This window comes from Pygocentrus nattereri, chromosome 3 (genome assembly GCF_015220715.1).
Source record: "Pygocentrus nattereri isolate fPygNat1 chromosome 3, fPygNat1.pri, whole genome shotgun sequence".
Classification (NCBI taxonomy): Eukaryota; Metazoa; Chordata; class Actinopteri; order Characiformes; family Serrasalmidae; genus Pygocentrus; species Pygocentrus nattereri.
This window is the reverse complement of record NC_051213.1, coordinates 30875520-30900472: the sequence shown is the minus strand read 5'-3', so window position 1 is coordinate 30900472 and position 24953 is coordinate 30875520. Positions and strand designations below refer to the sequence as shown.

At 37.7% G+C, this 24953-nt stretch overlaps 1 protein-coding gene across 4 annotated transcripts in view; it reads left to right on the top strand.

The window, feature by feature from the left end:
• Positions 1 to 24953, top strand: part of xylb (xylulokinase homolog (H. influenzae)) — an 88908-nt gene that overhangs the window by 20414 nt on the left and 43541 nt on the right. For 2 of the 4 annotated variants that reach the window (XM_017706810.2, XM_017706811.2), the window contains exons 5-16: positions 1352 to 1432; positions 1525 to 1611; positions 3057 to 3185; positions 3483 to 3548; positions 4017 to 4089; positions 4792 to 4910; positions 6297 to 6378; positions 8773 to 8813; positions 14153 to 14268; positions 16922 to 17037; positions 17259 to 17332; positions 19360 to 19456. In XM_017706810.2, coding sequence (XP_017562299.1) covers positions 1352 to 1432; positions 1525 to 1611; positions 3057 to 3185; positions 3483 to 3548; positions 4017 to 4089; positions 4792 to 4910; positions 6297 to 6378; positions 8773 to 8813; positions 14153 to 14268; positions 16922 to 17037; positions 17259 to 17332; positions 19360 to 19456 — 1081 coding nt within the window. Of the gene's footprint in view, positions 1 to 1290; positions 1433 to 1524; positions 1612 to 3056; positions 3186 to 3482; positions 3549 to 4016; positions 4090 to 4791; positions 4911 to 6296; positions 6379 to 8772; positions 8814 to 14152; positions 14269 to 16921; positions 17038 to 17258; positions 17333 to 19359; positions 19457 to 20705; positions 20770 to 24953 lie in introns of those variants that run through there. The other 2 variants (XM_017706813.2, XM_017706812.2) reach the window with 2 other exon arrangements.

Below are 24953 nucleotides of genomic sequence, written 5' to 3'. Positions count from 1 at the left end.
TTGCAAACTTCTGACTTAAGAGTTTTGTGTTGAGGATGCAGGAAAGGTTTTTCTGATGAATCTTCTATGAAGGCCATATTTGTGCAGGTATAGCTGCACAGTTGAACGGTGCACCACCACTGATATGCCTTTCTTGTGAATTTCCCCGCTGTGGGACTAATAAAGGATTATCTTATCTTCTAACAATTGTACGAGCAGTTCTTTTGGAAAGTTTTCTTGGTGTTCCACACCGTAACTTGACCTCCACTTTTTCTGTTAACTACACTTTTTTAATTACATTATGAACTGAGGAAACAGCTACCTGAGCTACCTGAGCTTTGCTGTAGCTCTCTCTTGCTTTTCGGGTGTCAGTCATTTTAATTTTCAGAGTGCTTGGCAGCTGCATAGAGGAGCCCAAAGCTGCTGATTGTTGGGACAAGATTTGAGGAGTCAGAGTATTTATAAAGCCATGAAATGTGGCCTTTCCTGAAGATGATTGCGAACAAGCTATGCCATTAACAAACTAATTAAGGTCAGAGACCTTGGTAAAAATTATTTGAGAGCCCGAATCTCTTGAGGTGCCCAAACTGTTGCATTATGCTCCTTTCCTTTTTGTCAATCTAAAATTGTACAAAACAAAAATAATACACTAATCTTGCTTAAAATGTTGAAACTACTGTTTCATGTTTTCACATTTTGCTTTTTGGAGTTTATCTTCTACTTTCTTACTTACTTACTTACTTACCTTTTCACAGTAACAGAAATGTTCACTGGGGTGCCCAAACATTTGCATGCCACTGTATGTACTTCTTTAGTCTCCAATTTGTGGTCCCCAACCACCAAGCACCCATTTTTTTCACAGAAGAGTTGAAAAAATGAGCAAAAGTTTCGGTGTGTGAAGAAATTTCATCCACTTTTTAATCTGTAAATAATGACTCTGCAGTAAAACACATTACGGTGGCTAAACATTAAACTAACATATGCTTGGCTGCACATGTTAGATGCAAGATTCAATTTTAAAAAAGGCACAAGTGCTAAATGGCATGCCAATTATAGAATCACCCATAAGTGGAAAAAGAAAATGCAATAAAGGATATAGAAAGGGCTATTTATTCAGAACAATACGTGATCCAGTTTTAGACGTGCTCTGTAGCTTGTGCTTCACTTGTTTTGCGTTTACAGCATTTAGCAGGCGCTCTTATCCAGAGCAACTTACAGGAAGTGCTTTGTCTATCTAGAGAAAGTTTTGAAGTTATGTCCTTTCCCTACTGTTCTGATTCCTATGCCAGTTATTCTTTATTTTGTGCAAAGCTAAATGATGAACAACGATTTACCGTGAACCTTGTTACTGAGTGAAGGATTGTGACCGCAGGCACTTGACCTCATCCTTGAAAAGATGAAGAATGCCGGCTTTGACTTCTCTCACGTTAAGGCGGTTTCAGGGAGCGGGCAGGTCAGTTGTGATTGATTCATGCATTGAAATGTATTCAAAATAAGATATGAATTTCTCTATTAAGGCTTATTCATTTTATCCGTTCCCTGCAGCAACATGGCAGTGTGTACTGGAAAAAAGGAGCAAGACGAGCTCTGCAGCATCTTGATCCAGGGAGAGATTTGCACAGCTTGCTGCAGGTAGTGGTCGTTTTGATCAATAACTCCACTGGGCATGTTTAACCCGACTTCCCGTTGCATGATTTTTCTTTCAAAGAGTTCAGGGTTCATCAGAGACATGAGTCCTGTTGAGCCTGCTTAATACTGTTGCAAAACAGTAAATGTCAGTGTTAATATTTAAAGCAGCACCTTGTGAGGCTTAAACATGTTTCACATGGGTGAGTGAGAGGAGAGGACATGACCTGGACTGGAAAAGAGAACTTGGTATTAATCCGGTAATCCTGCTTTTAAATGCTATTGATTACTCTGCCCGTAGCTGGAGGGATTTCTTTACCTATAATTGAATTTGGGAGCACTGGCCAAGGCTGCCGGAGAGAGAAATACGAGCAATAGGAGAAAGTTTTATGTAAATTTTATGCGTTGAGAAAACCTACACTGTTTCTGAAGTCCATGAAACCACGGTGCATTGCATTACTGCTATTTACAGTGTTCCATTTTGTGAACACTTTGTAAGGTATGGAGCAATAGAAATGGTCTGAAATGACTCCTTACGTTAATATATAATACAGTGAAAAAGCCAGACACCACCCTTTGTTCAGTTTCAGGATATTTTTACATGATATTTTTGAAAAACTGAAAGCAAATCTGAAAATAAAGGAAGCTGTAATAAAGGTGAAGGGGTTGACACATTAAATACTGAGAAGTTTGATTTTTATATTTAGGTGCAGGTGTTCTTCAAGGGTTGAATTTTTCAGTATTTTTTTTTTTTTCATTTTTTTTAAATTTCAGTTTAGTTTTCAATCAGTCTTGAGGGGACATTAATAGCTTTAGTTTTGTTTGTATTTTCTGAAAAGTAATAGTTTTAGTCCAATTTTTAATTAGGTTCATTTTTCATTTTTTAGTGTTATGATGAAAGCTGTGAATGTAGGCAGAATAAAATGAAAATAACAGTCGACTGAGCTCGGCTCGACTCCAGCTATCCTTAAAGACAACCAGTTACAAAATCCAGTTCCACGTCTAGACTCTCGTTCACACAGTGAAGAGAAAAAAAAAGAAAACTCAAGGTTTTTTTTTCTCATTTTCATGGTTTTGAGAACTTTTATTCTTATTATGGTTATTATGCACAGTTTTTCATTGCTAGTTTTCATTTTAGTTTAGCCATAGTTTTAATTAACTACAGTAAGCCTGTTTAGTTGATGAGTACCTTTTTTTTCCTGATGCTGTAGTTAATGGCTGGTTTGACTGGAAATTGAATAAATGTTGGGTGGTCTCTGACTGTTGGGCAATACTTTACACTAAAATTAAGAATATTTTCTATACTAAACATGCAAAGTAGTGACAGCCACAGTACGGTTCATACAGCTTGGTAAAGGCTGACTACTCAAGCTCTGTACATTTGGGTGCCTTTCTCTGGTGATCTTCAATGACCTTCTGAGCTGGATTAGCTAGCATGTTTCTTTCCATAGGATAGTTTTGCTGTCCAAGACGGTCCAGTGTGGATGGATTCCAGTACTGCAAAGCAGTGTCAGTACCTCGAGTCTGCAGTAGGGGGTGCTCAACAGCTTGCTGACATCACTGGGTCACGAGCCTATGAGGTGTGTACAGATGACACAGTCTACTACATTTTGGAGCACATGAGCCCATCGTACCAATCACACATTCAGGATCATACATGTTCTGACGTAATCTTGAGCAGAATTGGTGTGTTTGATATTTCACTGGTTTACGTAACCAGCAGATGTCATTAGCACAGACCCTGCCCTTTGGAGAAAATATTAACCCTTGATTCAACATCGCATGATCTTACTGTGACTTCTTCTTGCTCATCGCTATGTATAAAATGTCTTCATTTTTTCTAAACATATTGAATATCCTTTTTTCATGCTTTTTAGCGTTTCACTGGAAACCAAATTGCCAAGATCCATCAGTTCCAGCCAGATAAATACAATGAAACCGAGGTAAATGTGCAAAATCAGTATCAGCAAATTCAATAGGCACAAATAATTTCATGCTTAAATTAGTTCATAATTGGATAATAAACAAGACATTTTACAAATAGAAGATATTAAAGGCCCCATAATGTGGAAGACCTGTTTTTTTTGTCATGTTACGAAAGCCAACACATTTAAATATATCCATATTTTAGCCTATAGCGACTTTAGCCCCACTCAGTCACACCAAAGTCAAAATCTTACATCGTGAACTGATTTTGGAATGAGGCACAATACAGAGCAGCCAAACAGAGCTAATTTACATACATCACTCTTAAATGCGCTGTAACTACAGCCAGTTTCTTTCTAAGGAGTAAGAGGATGGAAATGGCTGTGTAAAAACTAGTTCTAAAAGAAAAATGTAAAATATGGACTTTAATTGTACACCAAGCATTATTTGACATTTTTTGCTTTTTTGATGTTTGTTTTCATTAGAGAATCTCATTGGTCAGTAGCTTTGCTGCCTCTCTCTTCCTTGGCGACTATGCAGCAATCGACTACAGTGATGGTAAGGCAACCTAAACTTTGTGTTCCAGTAATTATGATTGTTAACTTCCTTTTTTTGGATATTTCTGAATGTTGACTTAATGTTTAGTTTTTTTTCCATATTGTTTGTTTTCCTGCAAGGTCAAGAACTGCTCCTTTGTGGAGAGGTTTCTTTAGTTTTGTAGGTCATTATATTTTGTTATCATTAGTTAAATTGCTTAAAAAGATAAGGCTATGTTGACATGACGAAAAGAAGCTGGACTTTTATTTGCGAGTTGGAGAAATATTAAATAGTGCCACGCGTATCAAGTACCATTATTATTAGATTACTTAAAACCTATCTGATTTTCTCTGTTAACTTAAAAGTCAAAGTCAAGTGTGTGATGTACTGACTGAGTAGAATTGCTGAAGTGTTATATCAGGGCTTTGTCCCAGTTAGGAATTCTGCATGAGAAGGATAATTGTGCTGTATCCCTCCTTTCAGGAGCTGTTTTGAAAAGAATGGTCAGAAAGATTCTGGATGTCTCTGAAAACATGTACCACTGACTGTGCTGCTTGCGTCCATGGCTTTGGAACCATTATTTCAATATTATTTAGAATTTTTCAGTGTTTAGGCTGCTTCTGTTAACATGCAAATTATTTCTTGTAGAACATCCAGGCCACATACTATGTCTCTAACTGATGCCTGATCATAGCCATGTTTAAATGTATTCTTTCATTTTAGGTTCAGGGATGAATTTAATGGACATCTTCACTAAACAATGGTCAGAACCATGTCTGAAGGCCACAGCACCTCAGTTAGCAGAGAAGCTGAGTGACCCTGCGTCATCCACGGCAGCTCTGGTAGGGTTTGATTGTTTGCTTTCTCTTTTCTCCGGTTTGTAAAGCTGTGTTGATATTAGCTGTGCAAAAGCAGCTTAGCAGAACATTAGAACTACCACCTATGTTCTAGCTAAAACTGGACAATGTGTGGGAAAACATGACGTCATCATACTTTAAATCATTTCTACAGTTCATGATACAGTTCACAACATTGAATTCTTCTGAACTGTGCAGAGAAGTCGACACAAACCAGATGCACCAGTAAAGCAGTAGTGCCACATTTAACCTCTTTCTGTGGGCCACCTAGTGGCCATTCAACCAGCAGAATGGAAAGTAACTTGGATGTTTTTAATATAATCAAATGAAACATTTTTTCCATGTAAATATGTTATTAGATTAACTAGAGCACCGTCAGCTCTGTTTGAATGAAATGTTTTGGCTCAGCGTTGAGCTGCTAGTGAGCAATGAGGGGTGAAAGAGGAGAAGCGAGAACCACGTCTCTCCACAGCAGTGCCCGTGCTGAAATGAAATGGGCAGCCAACTGCAGCTTTCTTCATATCAACAAATCCTGTACACCTGCAACAAATAGCATTTAAGCACTACAACAACACTTTCATTTATATATATATATATATATATATATATATATATATATATATATATATATATATATATATATATTTATATATATATATATATTTTTTTTTTCTATGTGTGTATTGTTAACCCTTGTTGTTTCCAGGTATTTAAGCCCTGTGTTTTCCCCTGTTAGTTTGCTGGTCCCTGTTTGGTCTTCGTATTATATTGTTTTGTATTGTGGTGTTTAACATCGTTCTTCCAGCCTCCGTTGTGTGTTTTTCCTGTTTTCTTTTTTGTTATGTTTGTCCCTCTATTTATCCGTTTTGGCTCTCTGACCGTGGACCGCTTTGACCCTGACTCTGGATTTGCCCCTAATAAAGCTCGCTTCTCTCAGCTTGTGCGTCCGCCTCGTCATCGCTCCCCCGCGTTACATTTATCAAAATGTATTTTATCTACGTTATTGAAAAACAGTGTATAGTTCAAGTGATGAACCTCCAAAACAGGAGAAAATTGCTTTTTTTTGATACTGTGAGCTAAAAGTCCCTGAGAAATTAGGAGCACTATGCTTTTTTAATTCAGTATTTACAGTTACTGTTATTGTTTTTGTTGTTTTCAGGGTCTCTATAGTTGATTTAAATCTTTTTTTGTTTATGGTAATGTTATTCAGTGTTGTAGAAATACTGATGATACATATAATATTCTCAGAAAAGAGTAGTGGATGTTCTAGTAATGTTCTAGTGGAATGTGAAAAGAACTGTGAATTTTTTTTTTTATTATTATTATTAATTTTTTCTAATAGTTTTGTATTATATTCATCTCCCCTACCAGGGCTTTGTTTCCCACTACTTTGTTAAGCGCTTTGGGTTTCCAGAAGATTGCAAAGTGATTGCTTTCACCGGAGACAACCCTGGTAAGGCCAACAACACTACAACAGAAAAGCATGTTAACTTTTCATCTTCTGTGCCCAAGTATTTAATGTCTATTTTAAAGGAAAGAGATGGTCAATGCTACATGGACCATAACGATGCTCTGATGTATATCTATATTCTGTTTGGAACAAGTTGGAAAATGACTGTATAATAGACAGTCCATCAATGCTATGCTGTAGCAATGATATACATTTCTGATTTGAGTTGCTTGTGCAATCCTTGCAGTTAAATCATTGAAATCTATGCCTCACCATTTTTTAGCACGTACCTGACAGTGAGGCCTCGCAGCCTGTAGATGGCACTAAAACAGCACTCATTTCATTGACCCCTCCTCCCCTGGCACCTCCTCTTGGAGGATTCCAATAAAAGCAGTGGTCACGTCCTCTTTGTAAACCACACACTGACTGAGGGAGAAGAAAGGGAGGAAATATGGAGAGAAGAGAGGAGAACAGAAGCTGGCTCCTGGCCAAGCACCTGACTCTCTTGCCCCCATTACTCCCCTAGGGTGGGGTGACATTTTTCAATTACAGCCCACCACTGGCATACATGAGCATAAACGTGACCCTGACGCCTACCGGCCAATGGCATTTAGTCTCAGCAGGTTAATCTGCATAAAATGGACTTTATGGCCAATAAAAAAGGTGGGAGATGCCCAGCCTTCAAGAGAGCGGACTAGGTTTTGGTAGTGCTGCTGGCTGCATAGAAGAATTGTTTCTATGAGTTTATACTGTTTCGTTTGTCATATGGCTGTCACGATTACTCTCAATCTTTTTTTTTATATAATATAAAATTTACTTGCTTGAACTGACGATGATTAGTTTACAATTTCAGTGGTGATGTTAATTCATTTGTTTAATTCTTCTGTTGTCCTCACTCAACAATTTTAATTCCTTTTATATTAGTTATTTTTTTACAATAATATCAATAAAATATTTTAGAATCATTGAAATACTGTGCATAATTTGCTGTTCATTTAAGTCAAATATTTTTTGGCACGCAAACTCAAATTATTTGATTAATTGTCAAAATAATCAAACAGAAGATTTTCTACTGGATATTCCATGGGTACCATTTTCCCAGTCTCTTTCTAATGATGGAATCATAAATACTGAGGCAAGCAAGGACGTCAGTCACTTAGATGTTTGTCTGGGTTCTTTTTTGACTTCCTTGATGAGTCGTAGCTGCACTTTTGGAGGTTTTTCGGTAGGCCCGCACTGTGTGATACTGCTTCACGGTTCCAGGAATGTTCTGTTTAAATGATGTTTAGATTAAACATAGCTGGCAGTAATGAGGCCTTGTTGTGACCGTTTTATTTATTGTTTCATACAGAGCCACTTTTTTTTCTTGTAATAAATGAAATGTGTATTTTCAGTTTAATTAGGTTTAAAGACCTGAAGTATTTGTGTGACTAATATGCAAAAAATAGAAGAGGGGCACATACTTTTTCACAGTACTGTAAATAAATAATCAATCAGCTGATTACTAACATTATCAATAGTGACAGCCCTATAGTTTTACTTTTGATGAACAGCAACTCAGAAAAGGAATGAGTGCATAGAAAAGTCTCTTAAACTCGCTCAAAATACATGAAAATTGCATTGCCTGGGTAGTTTTGCTCTATATGATATTCTGTTGCCTCACCTGTGCTGGAGCTGGTACAGAGTGGGGGGGGGGTAATGTGTCCTTGTACAATGACTGTACAGTACAGAATGGTGACATGAGCAGAGGTCGGCTGATTATTCACTGCAGCATATTACACTTTAAGATGAGTTTAGACTAGCAAGAAAGTACTGAAAATGAATGGGCTTTGCTCTAAAATGAATGGACAGCAGCATCGCTCCTGAACTATCGAAAGGTTGTTGTAGGATCATTTTTCTTCAGAAGTCTCAGCCTCGCAGAAGCTTGTGTGCGCGTGTGTGTGCATGGCTACATGTCAAAGCTTGAGCGGATTTATTCAGCTTTTTTCTGCAAGGCCACCGAGGATGGAAATGACTAGCTATGATTAAATATTAACAAGTCCGCCCTCTGCCACCCAAATTAAAACATGTAAAAGATGTCAGTAGACAGTTGACACCCCCCAGGCCAGCACTTGTGGTTTGAGCTGTAAAATCTAACGCACACACACACACACACACACACTACAATTCTCTCTTAGTAAGAGTTTGTTTGAAAACATGATTATATATTTTTTTCTCTTCTCAGTGCTTGTCTATCATTATCACCATGGTTGCCAAGATAGTATATGAGATTGATTACTCTTAGCAACTGTAACAGCAACCTTTATAATAGAATGCGACAGTTTGGGAAAAGAGCCAAATTGGAAGATGTCATTTTACTTGTGACAGGTGTAAGATAATTTCATTTTCACGTTTCAGGATCGCTAGCTGGGATGCGCCTTCAGGAGGGTGATATAGCGGTAAGTGTTTTTTTTTAATAGAGCCAGAATGTGCCACTTATTTAGTTTAGGGATACGTGTATTCCAGCTAATTTTGCTATTTGACCATCCTTAAGAGTTCATGAAAGGATATCTGGGTTACCACAGAGAGGACAGGGCCACAAAAAAGTTCTGCTAAAATGTATGTAAAGCTATAGTTTAGCTTTTAGCTGACCGCTCGGGTGTTGCACAAAAATAAAAGCACCATGCAGAGGAATACAGTTTGAAAACATACTATTATTATTGAACAAGTAGTACTCAGATGTTGGACGAGTAATGTAGTGGAGACTGCTTCTGATGAGCTACAGAGCTAACACTAGAGCTAACCAGCTAACAACATTTGATGCTGATGGAGACTCCACACCATCTTTTATAGGTTTTTTTTTCCCACTTCAGTGCACAATGTGCTAACATGTTAGTTTGTCAGAATTATATTTTCTGTTATTATAACTATTTCTGGACTGAACATAAACCTAACCTGTTTAGCAATAAAAGCCAAGCACAATCCTCTTAAGAAAACATCTCGCTTCAGAAGACAGGCAAATGTTGCTCCCTAATCACTTCTTGAAGAAGCCCAGGCATTATTGAAATATGTGCCCATAAAATCCAACCAGTTTGTTTTCACATTATATTATTCACATTATATAAATGGATCATAGATTCTCTTATAGAGTTATATCATTTGCCCTCACTAGAACAGCTAGCAGGCTATTGCTTCAGTAATAAAGGACAGCCTTCCAGTTACTCAAAAACTGAGGTATTCAGAGTAAGGAGTGTTACTTGCTTGACTGTTACAAGCTTAATTTGTCATTATTTTTTAACTAGAGCTGATATGAAAATCCATACAGTGACAAACTAACCCCTGCTAACCCTGTCATAGGGCTGGTTTAACAGACACAAGCGAAGTAACAGATTTCTTCGTTAAGCATTGCTATGTAATGCCATTTTTGGGGAGTTTCATGCCAGCTTGACGGTGTAAACAAAATGGAAATATGATGACAAAAATTAGAAGATTTGATTAGCATAAATAGAATCTAAATCTAATTGACTAAATCATGTCTCTCATGCAGGTTCAGGTGTCTCAGCACGTCGATTACATACGTCAACACACAAGCCTTTTTTATTTTTATATTTATTCCCATGTATTAAGATGTTATTAGCATTTAACACATTGCCCGTTTACACATTGCTGGATGTTCTGTCTGTAAGTCACTCAAAGCAGCATGGAGTCAGTAATGGAACAAACAGTGATTCCAGTATTTTGATACTTGGACCTCGAACGGAGCTCTTGAGTGTTGAGTGATATTTTTTGTTAATCTTATTTTTTTTCAACTCCTGTTGATGTAATCAAAAATGTTTTAGAGGTGGGCGAAAGTCATTATGTTCAGATAGAAGATTACTATGAATAAGTGCTTAATATTACCAAGTACATAAACTAACAAACGGGTAGACAAACGGGTTAATTTTGATTCAAAGTTGGTTTTAACTTGTAAACTCCATTTGTTATCTTTTAAAAAATGTTTCCATGGTATGCAAGATCAGTGTAAGCTGCAATTGCATTTCTATTGCTGCAGGTTTATAGATTTATTCTGAACCTGTTGTCATGTTAAAGCGACATACGCTCAACGTAAGTGCAACAAGACATGACTAAAGTATTTATGGTGCTACTAAATTTACTAAAAGAATAGTTTGAATCAAACTAGTGTGCTAACTTTGTGAAAACGTTGTGAAATGCACAAAATTAATGACTGGTGCAGCCAGTCCTGATCGTGTTGGGACAAGCAATAGTTAAAACTTTTGGAATAGCATTTTTTTCCCCAGACTGAATACAAGTGCATGTTTTTAGTAGTCACCAATAGCATACTGAGTAACCTACTTAGAATGAAGTAGTTGTTAACAGTTTAATCATTGAAATCTAGTTGAGTGCGTAAGCTAGCTATGCTGTTTTATTCAATATAACCTTAGATTGAGTAGCGCTTCAATGGAGAGGCGGATTTAGTTCCCCGTCAGAAAAGCACTTTTGTACAGCTGTAGAAGTTTTGCGCCTCATCTGTGTCTTTCAAGAACAGTTACTGTAGCTCAGTGTCAGCAGAAATCATATCAGAAGCTAACACATCTGAGGAGCTCGCTTTTGGAGTTATTGTTATCTCAGAGTCTCTTATTTGGCTTGTTGAGCTGTAGTTGAATATCTTCTTAAGGCAGACTTGTACTATGCGATTTAGAAATATTGTTCTTTGGTGTTCTTTGGTGACTCACACTGAGCATTTGAATAAATCATCGTGAATATATATCGCTGTTGTCTGAACAAAACCTTGTATCTCCAATATGGTAACTTTACAGGAGAAGGAAAAAACTACTTTAAGTTTAATGGAAGTCAAAGGAGCCAGACATTTTCCAAGTAATTTTGGGCCATTTCTTTTGGTCCAGTCATCGTGAAATTTTCACACAATGTAAAGAGCAACAGGTATTTTCAGTTTCTGTGAAAAACTGAAAAATGACAAAAATGGAGTTACAAGGTTTTCTTCTGACAACAGCAATATACTGTAGAGAGAGAGACCAAAAAAATGTGTGACTACACGTCATAGGCAAACTAAATTAAATAGGCTTCATGTTGAACAATACAAGATTTATTTATCAAAATTCCAACAAGAAATTCAGTGGGATGTAGATTTTATAACGGATTTCACAAAATTGATTGACGATATCTTCCATTACTGCTGGTCGTCCAGATCCCTTTGCCCTGCACAGACAGCCTTCCTCTTAGAATTTTTTTTTTGTGTCGTGTCCAAATCTGTTTTCCAGTTGGTGCATTTTTATTGAATTTTCTCACAAATGCGCTGCACTCTCCTTGTTTGACTGTATTTGAGCATATTCTGGCACACAAAATGCCTTTTCATTTCTAGTGAATGCCGTTCTTCAACCTGAAAACAAAAACCACTAAAAATGAAATTTGGTTAGATTTTACACATTTTGTTCAAATTTGAGAGAGTGAGAGAGAGTGAGAGAGAGTGAGAGAGAGTGAGAGAGAGTGAGAGAGAGAGTGAGAGAGAGAGAGACTCACACTGTACCTAAACGCTCCTTTCATGCTACGTAGCTCTGTCTACAAACAATTCAAATGAAACTGCTAACACACTGTGTACTCATTTGCCTCTGTGTAGCTGGCCTATGTGCCTCCACCTGTGTTGGCAAAGCGGTTGTTGTGTGTTTTAAAAATATTCACACATTATATAGCTGGCGAAAATAGACCAAACTGAAATGTTTAGAGTGACCATTGATTTTGTGTCCGACTGTTGTGGAGTCAGTAACACTTCTCTGTGTGAGCAAATCTTCCTTCACTGCATTTGTTCATTAGGGCAGTCTACATGTCGCATGGTGTCAGCGGATATAGAAGTGGTAGTGAAATTTATAATTAAATGAGTAATAATAAATGAGTGTGGTATCGACCCAATACCCCATACCAGTATTGATATTGATGCGTCCCTAGTTAAAACTGCAGGGCAGTAAGCCCCCAAGGCTGGATTTCAAAAACTCTGGTTCACTTGGACCGCTGAATCTTAGTCTTTGGATCAGGTATGTTGAACAGGAAACACCGGAATATGTGAGGATTCTTCAGGATCAGGGTTCAAAACCACTGGTTCAGTAGAGTAAAGTGTAGTATATTTTAAATATAGGTAAGCAGATAGTTTAGTATTTGTCCCGGGTCCTTTGACGCAACGGCTTTTATACAGTGAAAGGTTCTTTGGGGAACCAAAAGCAGTTCTGCTCTGATATCACTCTTAAAAGCCCAAATTAGCCACCAAGTATTGGAGCCCTTAATTTCATAAGCCTTTAAGTAGCAATTAAGTGCAACACTGATTATGTAGTTCATCCATTTATGCATTGTGCACATCTTTCACATGAAGTGCGAGTGATCAAAACATTGAGTTCTAAATTATAGAAGCTGGATTACTTTTCTTTTTAAAAACAGTCCAAGTTATTCACAAGCTCAATGAGCAGAAAGCCCTTCTGTTTGTAACATCAAACTCTTATGTAGTTTGTATTAAAGAACTCTTTGACTTTAATATCCTCCTTCTAGCAGTTGCTTCCACATAGTTAGGATTACCACTTAAGCAAAAATATGTTGTTGGAACAAGTTGGATAGGAGTAGAAGTAAGTTGTTGATAAAATAGAAAAATAGCAGTAAAGTCAACTAGTCAACAAGTCATTCTGACCAAAAAAAAAAAGTCATTTTCTAGTTCATGATAAACAGTAAGTTAATTGTAGTGGTAAAAAGTTGGAAATTAAAATGGTAACAAATTATACTAAAAGTTAAAAGTTGCATAATTTGTTTATTAATTACTTGATAATACATAATGTTAATATATATTGATAAAGTGGTAAGTTAAGTATCCTCAAATTACAAAATAATTTTAGTTGTTGCTAAAAAGTAAGATAGAAATTATAGTGGTAACAAGTTTGTGATGCTAGTTTATAAAGTTCTTACTAAAAAGTAAGTTGGTGATAAAATACAAAAATAATGGTAGCAAGTTATTCTAACCTAAAAGTTTCATGATAATTGTCTAGTTGCCAATACGTTAGTAATTGTAGTGGTATCAATTTGGTAATGAAACAATCAATAATAAAGCTAGTAAGTTATATTAAATTAAAGAATTGCATGAAACTTTTCTACTTAATAAATCAAAAGTTGGTAACAATAAGTGGTAACTAGTTGTTAATAAAATGGGAAAATTTATAACAAACTATTACACAATCAGGGCTGGGAAATGCATCAAATTATTACTTGTTAAAACACTGTTGATCTTTTATAAAGCACAGATCTGGCAAAAGAAATAATTTCAGTGATAGAAAAAAATTTACAGTATACTACATGCATCGTTTTTACAACACGTTTATCTTTCTTTATCTTAGCTTATTATTTATTAATGGCTGGTTTATTAATCTTATTATTTATTACCAACTTGTAAAGCAATATTTTTTTTGTAAAGCTCATTTTACGTGCAATAGACATTGACGCAGGGTTTATTTATAAATTTATAAATTTATTTTGATGTGAAGAGGTAAAAAACAGATATTGCTAAAAGCACATTATGTTCATGCATATTAAAATGTTGAAAACTATTAGCAATGGATTTCTGTATTGTTAAAGCCATGTGCTAGTGTGAATTCAACTTTTTTGTCTTTTTGTGTATCACAAGATTTATATTGCAATCACAATATGTAGCACTGTAACTGAAATGCAGTATTTTACCCATATCATGAAGCTTTAGTACAGAATAGTTGGTTGTAGCTGTGAAATCATTTTAGCTCTGTTGTTTTCACAGGTGAGCTTAGGTACAAGTGATACTGTCTTTCTTTGGATCAAGGAACCGAGGCCCACAGTGGAAGGCCATATCTTCTGCAACCCTGTGGACAATCTGTCCTACATGGCTTTGATCTGGTAAAGTGTCTTACACTTTGACAACAAAGACCTTTTATGGATTAGGTTCAAATACATCTGTAGACTGACAGGATGGACCATGAAACCTTTATTTCATAGGTGGCTCCTGGCATAATTGCCAAATATGCACAATGCTTGAATTGATTGATTGATTAATTAATTAATTAATTAATTGACTTTCTATACTTCATTCTTTTGTTTTATAGAAGAGACTCCATGCCATCTGCTTTGCTATCAAGATGTTTAATCTGCTTCCAGAATTCCTAAAACTTCTCAGTCCTAAAGGCTAAAATCAAATCAGGACAGACTTAGACCAGTCATAAAGAAGCAAAAGCCAAGTAAAGTTTGTTTTTACTATATTGACTGTAATACAGATATGAAACAGAATATACACTGTATGCCCATAAATATTAGTTTAGTTTTGCATGTAGCACTTGTATAATCTCCATAAGAAAGCATTTTTAGTAGCATGGGATGCTCTGAAGCAGCTGGACATGAGCCTGAGGTCAAGATGACCAGTGGCGGCTGTCAATTAGAGGAGTATAAAGCCTTGTTCTCTAGAGTGATGAAGAACTTCAACTATCTTTGGGATGAGTTGAAGTGGAAGCTGTGATTTAGAACTAATCATCCAGCATCAGTGTCATCATCACCTCACTAATGCATTTGTGGCTTAATATGATAATACTTACAGTATCTTCTGGACATATACAGCTAGTTTCCCAGGTAAGGATTAAGTCATTGACTAAACATTGAATGAAGCATTACTGGTGATTCAGTGTTGTAATTTATTTTTTGTCTGAGCTAAAATGTAATCTGGGAGTCTGGAGAGTCTGTTAAATTGGCGTGTAGAACAGATCTGGATTTTATACAGATAAATACAGATATTAATATCCTACTAAAATATATTTGGCCCTTTTTTTTGGTATATGGGTATTTATTCTTGTTTGGGATAGAGAATGAAAGAAAGAGGAATATTCGTCCTTAGATTAGTAGTCCCTTTTAGAATGTGAATTTTCATCTTAAGCAGTAAAATGGTTATGTGTGTTGAATTACTGAGTGGCTATTTTGTGAAGACTCTTGCAACTGTGTAGGCATGAAGCAGCTGAGTAATTGAAGTGCTCGGCACTCCAGCACTGTATTTGAATGACTGTAGGGAAATATCAAGCTGGCTGCTGACTGAGACAACAATAAAGGTCACCCTTACACTGATTGGAGAAAAGAGTGCATTTTGATAGATATTCTTCTTTTGTGCTTTATTAATGTCTCCATGCAACGACATTCTGTAGACACTTTACTGGCCTTGTAGAGATTCTTGTGTTTGATCTCTAGCAACTCCAATCTCTGATATGGATATGCAGATCTCTTCAGAATAGGGGGACATTATAATGCCATTGTGGTGTGTTTATTCAGCCTTATCAAGGCAGTTGCTTGTAATTTACTGGTGGTTCATCAGTACTTCTATGCTTATTTTATCCCAGTAGCAAGAAGAAATCTCTAGCTCTAAATCTTAAGCTCTAAATAAAAACAAACTGACCCTCTATTCTAAAATCAAGGTATCATGTACGAAGAGTTAACGGCCTTATTTGAATATTGGTTCTGCATATGCTGCATATTAACATGGTTAGTTGGTACCTAATCTGTTAGCATCTCATCAAGCACTAGCTGGATATCCATAATGTATTCATAAATGATATGCTAAAGGTTGTAATGTCTAATTCACTTTATTATTGATTTTGTTTGTTATTGATTCTGCGATTGCCCTGTCCTCCACGCCTTTATGGGGACTATTTTGCCTTACAGCTCCCTGCGTGCGTCTCTCCACCATGAATGGATTTTAAAAATATATTTTTAGGCCAAAATTTAATCTTAAAACTATTGTAAAACAATGTTGTAAACATCAGGTGGCATATTCGTAATCATTTCATCCAATAACTTTTTGGGAGGGAGCTTTTAGTGGCAATTACGTCAATTGTCTGGTTCCTATTATAAACACTGAACAATTATCACTCTGTATGTTTATCTAGAATGAATCCTTTCACATTAGGCAGCTCTGAATGACTGTATTTACTTCATAACCTTTTAATTATTCAGTATTGTTGGGGGAAAAATAGTGAAATCCCCCTTTATGTGTGCTGGATGTCCACACATTGTGATTGGCTAGCACATATATGCAATTTGAATAATGTTTTAAAAAATCTTCCATTTTTACAGATGTACCACTATTTACATATTTTTTAAGGCAGATTTAATGTTTAAGTATGTTGCAGAGTAGTAGTAGTAGAATGGTGGGAGAACACAGTGGCTGGTAACTTGGCACTGATGTTAGGATGTATCTGGAAGCTTTTGGGTAGCGGGTTCGTTTATTGTTCCGGACTTGCAGCTGGAAAAATCAATTTGATCACCAGCCGCTAGCCTTCCTTGACTTTTAATGCCCAAGATGTTCTCGTCGTTCATTTTCTTTTACGTCAGCTCAACCCAAATGGCCCTTGAAATTACCCCATTTCCTTGTTTTTACTTCATGGTCCTTGGGTGTTGACAATAGGTAATAAAAGCCTATAGAAACACACTGCATCTCTTCACTGATGTTTAGTTAGTGTGCACCTGGATGGCCTCAGTTCAGCTTGTCACTTGTGATGCCCGCTCTTATTTTCAGCTACAAGAATGGCTCTTTGACTAGAGAGAGGATCCGTAACGAGTGTGCAGGGGGATCATGGGAAGGTTTCTCCAGAGCCCTGAGGTCCGTCCCCATGGGAAACAATGGAAACATAGGTGCCCATCATTCTGCTTCATTTACTCTATAGATTAAAGGCATAAGTCATAAGCATGCTTACTCTGTAGATCCTTCTCTGACTTTATCAGGGAAAATTGGGTTATATGTGTTTATACGCTACAGTGATGTCACTGTCCCGTAAGGAGCTATGGTGAATAGAGGGTGTTAATTACATTAATTAAATCTAATCTAAGCTTTCTGGTTTGTCACTTTTTTTCAGGCATTTATTTTGATGCAATGGAGATCACACCCCCAGCAGTTGGGATTCACAGATTTGATCAGCATAATAGACGAGTAGGTACTTTTAGATATTTGATATAGTAAGGTTTTTGATGTTGGAAGATCCTGAAGACATACTATTTAAAGGTTTAGACTCTAGCCTCAGTAAAGCGCCCATATCAAGAGTTTGATAAGCGTCAAAACACATTCATTAAGCCAGCCTTTGAATTCGTTGTTTAGCAGCCCTGCCCATTCACACTGAAGTTATTAGGATTGTTTCAACATGGACTACTTTTTGAATAAGGCATAGTACAGGATAGCCAATCAGAACAGAGCTCATTTACATACTGTGCTTTTAAGACTGAAGTAACAAAACAGCCAGTTTAATTAGAATGCATTAAGAGAGGTTGTAATGTCATTGTGTAAGAATGGATTTGCGCTGAATAACAGTACAAACGGAGTGGAAAATAAAATACAAGAAAATGTGGAATATGAGCCCTTTGATGATGCTAGTTATTTTCATATACAATAATAACTAACTACCAATTATCAGAAACATGTCAAGTTACAAAAGGCTCACATATTTGGATCTTTTCATTCACTTGTCTGCAAGTAAAATGGTTTTAAATTAGTTTTTTAAAACAACTTTGAAACCAAAATTTTAAACTGCAAATCTAAACTACCCACCCAGAGAGAGCGAGGCCAATTGTGCTCTCTTGGACTCCCGGCTACGGATGGCTGTAGGATTGAACTCGCGACCTCCTGATGATGGGCCCAACGCTTAGACGGTTGTGCCACTCAGTAGCTGATGTTTGCATTCTTAATGTATGTTTAAAAAACTGATTTATGTGCTGATCAGATTATAGGTTAAGGTAGATTATATGAATTACAGAGTAGTTTTATTATAACTGAATGTAATTCAGTTGCAAGATTATTTTTCTTTCACATTTACATTACATTTACATTTATGGCATTTGGCTGACGCTCTTATCCAGAGCGGCTTACAATTTGATCATTTTTACATTGGTAGGCCAAGGCTGTGTTAGGAGTCTTGCCCAAGGACTCTTATTGGTATAGTGTAGGGTGTTCGCCCAGGTGGGGGAATGAACCCCAGTCTACAGTGTAGAAGGCAGAGGTGTTACCCACTACACTAACCAACCACAACTTTCCTTGTAACTTATCCACTATTGACTCATTTCTTGAAGGCTGAAAGTCAAAAGTGATGGCATTACATGATTTGAAGGGTTTTTTCTACATTTTACTCACAGTTTAATTTAATTGCGCAAAGTCATGTTACTTTCACTTTGCATTGTACCCGTAATGTACGGAGGACTGCAAAGCATGTAGTGATGCGCTTGGCCCACAATTCATGATAACTGGGTTCACAATTCAGTATTCTTATGATATTTTTAACAAAATTTGAATGAGGAAAAATGGACTATAATCATGTTGTTGCACAGCTTACTTGTGTCACAAGGCAGGAGGAGTGCTGGAATGTGTTGTTGGTTCATGCTGATCATTTGAAAACATTCTATAATTAATAGAATGTCCGTTCTCCACATTGCACACTGTCACAGTTTTGCATTGCGAGATCACACTGTCATGATATGTACATTGTCACACCCCTAACCAGAATGATCAGTTTTCATTCTTATCAGTACAATTCCTTGTATTACTATTTCATCAGATCTTTCTAGTAGTTGTAGTAGTAGTAGTTGTAGTAGTAGTAGTGCTGTATTTTTTTATCTCTTCACCGCTAGTTATGTCCATGTGCCCTTTGCCATCTGCACTGTGGCTGAACTGCTGGGATTGTCTCTGTGGCTAGAAGCCCTTTTTTACTGATCTAGGATCACGCTGCCCTGCCCTAACTCTAACCCTGCCTGCTTTCATACATCAAGTTGAAAACTGCTCTCAGATCAGTGTGAAAGGGCAGCTTCAATCAACAGTGGGATTTATAGCTGCCTTATGGTGTGAGCTGAGGTCACTGCCGCTGCCTGGCTCATCTGTGGGAACGCCTGGGCAGTGAAAGAAAGCTTTGTGAAGTCAGGAATCAGCCTTCTCTCCTGCCTTAAAGCCTGCCTTTGTGCTTCGGCCCTGCACAGGTAGATACCTTCACCCAGGAGGTGGAAATTCGAGCCCTGGTTGAAGGACAGTTCTTGGCAAAGAGGGTGCATGCCCAGAAGCTGGGCTATAAGATCAGTAAGTGTTCACTCTCACTTTATCTCAACCTCATGTTCTCACTCATGTTTCTGTGTCTCTTTGTGTCGTCCCTCTGCAGATATCTTTCTCTCTTACTTCACTTTGTCCTCCTTTTCTTTTCCCTTCACTCCAGTTTCCCTGAATTTCATTTAGTTCAGCTTTCTTCCTCTTTTTATCCTCTTTCCTTCATTCCCCATGTTCTTCCTGTATCATCTCTGGTGTATCTGTCTGTCCGATTGTCTGCTTGTGCATCTGCCTGTCTGTCTATCTGCCTGTCTTAATATTTGTCTGTCTGTCCACCTGCCTGCCCGTCTGTTTTTAATCTCTGTTCGTTTTCCTTCACCTGTCTGTCTGCCTGTCTGTCTTTATATCTCTCCATTAGTCTCTGTCTGTCGGTTGGCCTGCATCTGCCTCTCTGTTTATATCTGTCCATATGTCTATCTGCCTGTCTGCATGTCTGTCTGTTTACAAACACATAAAATAAAGGAGTGCAAGCTGATCAATAAACAACCCAGTTTGCGTGGACGTTTACCTCACAAGTGCAAAACGTCCACACAATAACAAATCTTAAAATGGTAAATCTTAAATGTGGTGCCAAAAACACATTACGGCCACACTGGATGAGGGAGGGGACTTCACTTCTCATTTCAGTGTGGGGTGATGGCTGTTATCAATGGCAATTCAAAATGCTCATGCATATCATAGCGTGTGGGAGGGAATATATATCAAATTGTTGTGGATTTCAGTGGTCTTGTCTTGAACTTGAGGATTAAGGAATTGGGTCAAATCAAGCTCTGTTTGAGCTGTAGGACTCATCTTTAGGTCATAAAAAATAACAAAAACCACAGAGGTGATGCTTTCCGTTACCAGGGCTTGTCGTTACATTGCCATGATGTTGACTAATGTAACTGAGAGAGCTTCAATTCTGTGAATTATAACTGTGAATTGACCCCAACCAGGTTGAACTAATGTGGCTCCAATAGGGCTTAATGTGCACCTCTAGTAGACTCTTACTAAAAGAGTGTTGAATGAGGGTGTAGTTTCTCCACTTTTGTCACTTTCTGGCAGGAATGTAGAAGCAGCTCAGGCACTGAGCGAAATAGCTTCCTTCAGTTCTTCTCATTGGCCAACAGTGGGTTTGTTATACATAGCACTACATTTTTCCGGACTTTTGAGGATCCTTGTAAAGTGCAGCTGTTAGTTTTTGTTTCTCATTATATTGTACTGAGTGTTGACTTTTCCCCCTCAGTTTTGTTGAGGCAGAAATCACAGTGAGGATAATTACATTACAAGCGGGGAAGCTTGCTGCCGACTGCCACCGAAACAAACACACTTTAATTAAAGCGCGATCAGGCGCTGAGAGAGGGGAGTACGTCCCAGCCTGAGAGAAATTCCTGTGCCTGCTGGCCGACCTGCCCTGCTGTTGGTGAAGGAAGGAATGCATTCAGTCTCTCTCTTTCTCCCTCACTCATTCTCCAAGATTTAGAGGGGCTCAGCAGCTCCTTTTCAGAAATTTGGCGAAAATCCCTCTGAATTAGAACAGTAGTGTGAAGACTTTTGGCAGTCAGTTCAACACTTGACCGAATCATGCTGCGGGAACTCCCTGCTCAGCTCTTGTTTCTCTGACAGCCAAAATGAAGCATCGCTAAATAAATAAATAAATAAGCCTTTGTCCTAAGACATTGGGTTTACATGCCTGCGTGCTGGGTGAGTTTCAGTTAGGGTTAGGGTTTCAGTTAGTAAAAGTGCTTGATCCATCTAAAAGTGGCGACTCAACTGCAGTGAGTTTGTAATGTTAGAAATGATTGGAATTAGTTATAATGCATTCTGTAAGGCATCTGCTCCCTTTTTGGCCGAAGTAACATTATTAGGCTGTTTTTAAACATAAACATAGTAAATGGTTCCTTCAGGAACATTTGCCTGGACCTCCCTCTGTGTATTTTTTTTTTTTAATAATACTGAATTCTACCAAAAGGATGAATTATCAGAATGAGGTTTTATGATTCACTTCATTTCCCAGAGACACTAATTAATAGATGAACATGTTTAGTTTCAGTACTTTAGATACATGTTGGTATGTGTGTGCTGACAGTGATGTGTCTTTTTTGCCAGGTGAAAAAGCAAGTGTCAAATAATGGCAAATCAACCTTTTTGCCACTGTTGCATGTTACTCTGTTATTATGCTTCTCTTCCTCTGTTGACTTATTTAATATACACTTTTTTGGGGGGCTCCCAAAAATAGTTGTTGTGTGCTTAGTGTGTTGAACTACAGCTTAGAACCAATTTTTTGCAATATTACCATAACATTTCTGTGTTCCAAGGAAGAAGAATAATAGCGTGTACAGTACTTTTATTTCATTAATTTTATATATTTAATTTCCAGTCAGAATGGCCATTAAGCACAAAAGAATAAAACATACAGTGCTACGCAATCACGTAAATTATTATATTTAAAAAATGTGGGAAATTTATGTGTTGAAAAAGTGATATTAAAAATACAAATAATATTAATAAAATAAAGTATTACATATATTATGTTTTTGTTTAACCTTGTCCAAACCTTTTTTAGTGGCAGCCCAGTATTAACTGTAGCTATCATTTAATTCTTGGTTTGACTAAGCAGTACATTCATTAAGTAAAATCAGTGTTGATGATGGAATTTAACAAATCCATGCAGTGGATGGTGGCATCAAGGATGTCAGACTATCTGTGATATGAAATAATGTGCTTAGATGTCTAAAACTTTTTCTCAGTTCTGAAATATTTAACAAAATTATACAGAAGCCTACACTGAATCGCATTTTGAGGGTGTCCACCCTCTGCCTTTATTACAGCTTCCATTCTTTGCAGGGCACTTCCTTTTAGTTTTCTAAAGAAATCTGAAGAGATATTTTTCCACACCTCCAAAGTTCAGTCAAAGTTGGTGGCATTTTAAGCTCCTCACAATCCAAGTAAGCCCAAACACATTCAGTGATGTTGATGTCAGGATGTAAGATGGCCTTTTGCTTTTCTCAGTAACGTTTTCTTGACAGCTGCACAAACTTTCAAACTCAGTGTTGAGTTGTCTTCTCACAGTGGAAGGATGGACAGAAACACCTAAGGATTTTTTCAGATCTGAAGCAGCTTGATTTTGTCCTCTCTCTCAAAGATGAAAGCTTTAAGTGCTGTTTATTCGATTCGTTTTGGGGGTCTATCAGGTTGTTAGTCCCATTTTCGCTTAATCTTTTAATCATTTTTTTGATTCTGGTTTTGGAAATGTCTTTTTCACTTATTTCTCTTTGATTAATTCTTCCAATGCAAGTGGATTATCTTACCTTTTTTTTTTTTTTCCTCCCCGATTTTTTTCTCCCCAAGTTAGTCATATCCAGTTCCACCCGCTGGGTAGGACTCCCCTAAACACAAAACCACCAGCAATAAGAGGGCAAAGGCAAACACAGGCTTCCTCCAAGTCTTGTGAAGCCAGCCACCACATCTTTTTAAACGGCTGCTAGCACAACATCATTGAACAGCTTGAACGTGCTTCGAAGAGAACACTATCCTCCAATTCTGTTGTACCAGCCAACAAGCACCTGCTCTGGCTAGCATTGCGCCGAGTGATGGGGAGAAGGAGGGCCATCCTACCCAGAGCAAGGCCAATTATGCTCTCGGACGCCTGGCCACGAATGACTGTAGCATCACCGAAGAACTCTCAGTCTCCTGATGATTGGGCCAAACGCTTAGACAGTTGTGCCACTCAGAAGCCCCTCGGCTTATGGCTGTTTTGCACAGTATTGTGTAGCAAGTGATCAGGGGATTGCTTGTTTTCAAAAATATCACCAACATAAGAGAGAAGAGTTTTTTTTGGTGTTGTTTTTAAATACTGCCACTTTGTCTATTGATTTGTGCTCAGGGTGTTTTGACATTTGGGCTTGCCGCAGGGCTCTTAGCTGGAGAAGCAGATAGTTGAAATCTCTCTCTCTCTCAGCTGAAGGTCAGCTGGGCTCTCACAGGAGGATTTAGCTAAAAGTACGACTCCGTAACGTCCTATCAATAGTTATTAATAATGCAATCTGTGATTGAGGAATCATTCGCAGTGTACGCAGACATCTCAATTAAATGTTATTCCTTTAGGAAATGAATGCAGGAATACGGCTTGGACACAAGTGTCAGCCATCAACTATCAACGTCTCATGACCGTTCCAGCAAATTGCTTGTAATAGAGGTTGCAGCGTATTATACAGTTAGTCATTATCATTTCCAAAGGATAATAAGGTGATCATTTCCTTGAGGAAGTCCAGTATTAACAGTACCCATGCAGTAACTGCTTCATCTAATCAATCCTTCATTTAAATAAATCAGGTGCGCTGCTGATGTAATTTAACAAATACGCACTAGGACTGGAATGCAGCAGTCCAAAACTAAAGGTCTTCTAACTGTATTCTTCTATCTTATTTATAGCTTTTCTAAAGGTGGTACTACGTTTTACTGTATGTGTGTTTATTTGTATTCATTTTAATGTTATATAGTGTTTTTACTGGCAAAAACAAACTGCTCACATAATTTGTTCTAAACAATTTGCTAAGGTGCCTAAGATTTACCGCACTGTGTGGAATCATTTGTCTATGTAATTGTAAGTTGTATTTTAATTTGTCGCTTAAAAAAGAAAATAATGAAGTATTAAAAAATGATGATACCATACTCACAACCAGGCAGCTGGTGATGCTCTAAGAAAGAGTATCAAATGTGTATCGGTCACGTCTGGTCAATACCTGTTTAATAAGGTCAGTATTTGTGCCGATAATTATCTAGCAAATTGCATCATTGTTTCTAGGTAATGTATGATTTGTATTAAGTAGAGTAGTGACTATTATTGATACTGATGATGAAGAAAAAGAAGGTGCGTTCAACTTCAAATCCCCTCAAATCTCCAGCTTGTCTCTGCAGCCCCCCTGATGAGACATATGTGCTATAAATTCGTCTTTTGGTTAAGGGACATTGATTCTTCCTCTAGCCCTGCAGTTGCTGTAAATTATTCACGGTGCACTTTGATCTGCCCTGGTCACTCAGTCAAAAATCTCTCTCTCTCTCTCTCTCTCTCTCTCTCTCTCTCTCTCTCTCTCTCTCTCTCTCTCTCTCTCTCACTCACTCACTCACTCACTCACTCACTCACTCACTCACTCACTCTCTCTCTCTCTCTCTCTCTCTCTCTCTCTCTCTCTCTCTCTCTCTCTCTCTCTCTCTCTCTCTCTCTCTCTCTCTCTCACACTCTCTCTCTCTCACTTTCTCTCTCTCTCTCTCTCACTTTCTCTCATACTCTCTCTCTCTCACTCACTCACTCACTCACTCACACACATTCTCTCACTGACTCTCTCACACACACTCTCACTGACTCTCTCACTCTCACACACTCTCTCCCTCACACACTCTCTCACTTTCTCTCACACTCTCTCTCTCACTCTCACTCACTCACTCACTCACACACACTCTCTCACTGACTCTCTCACACACACTCTCACTG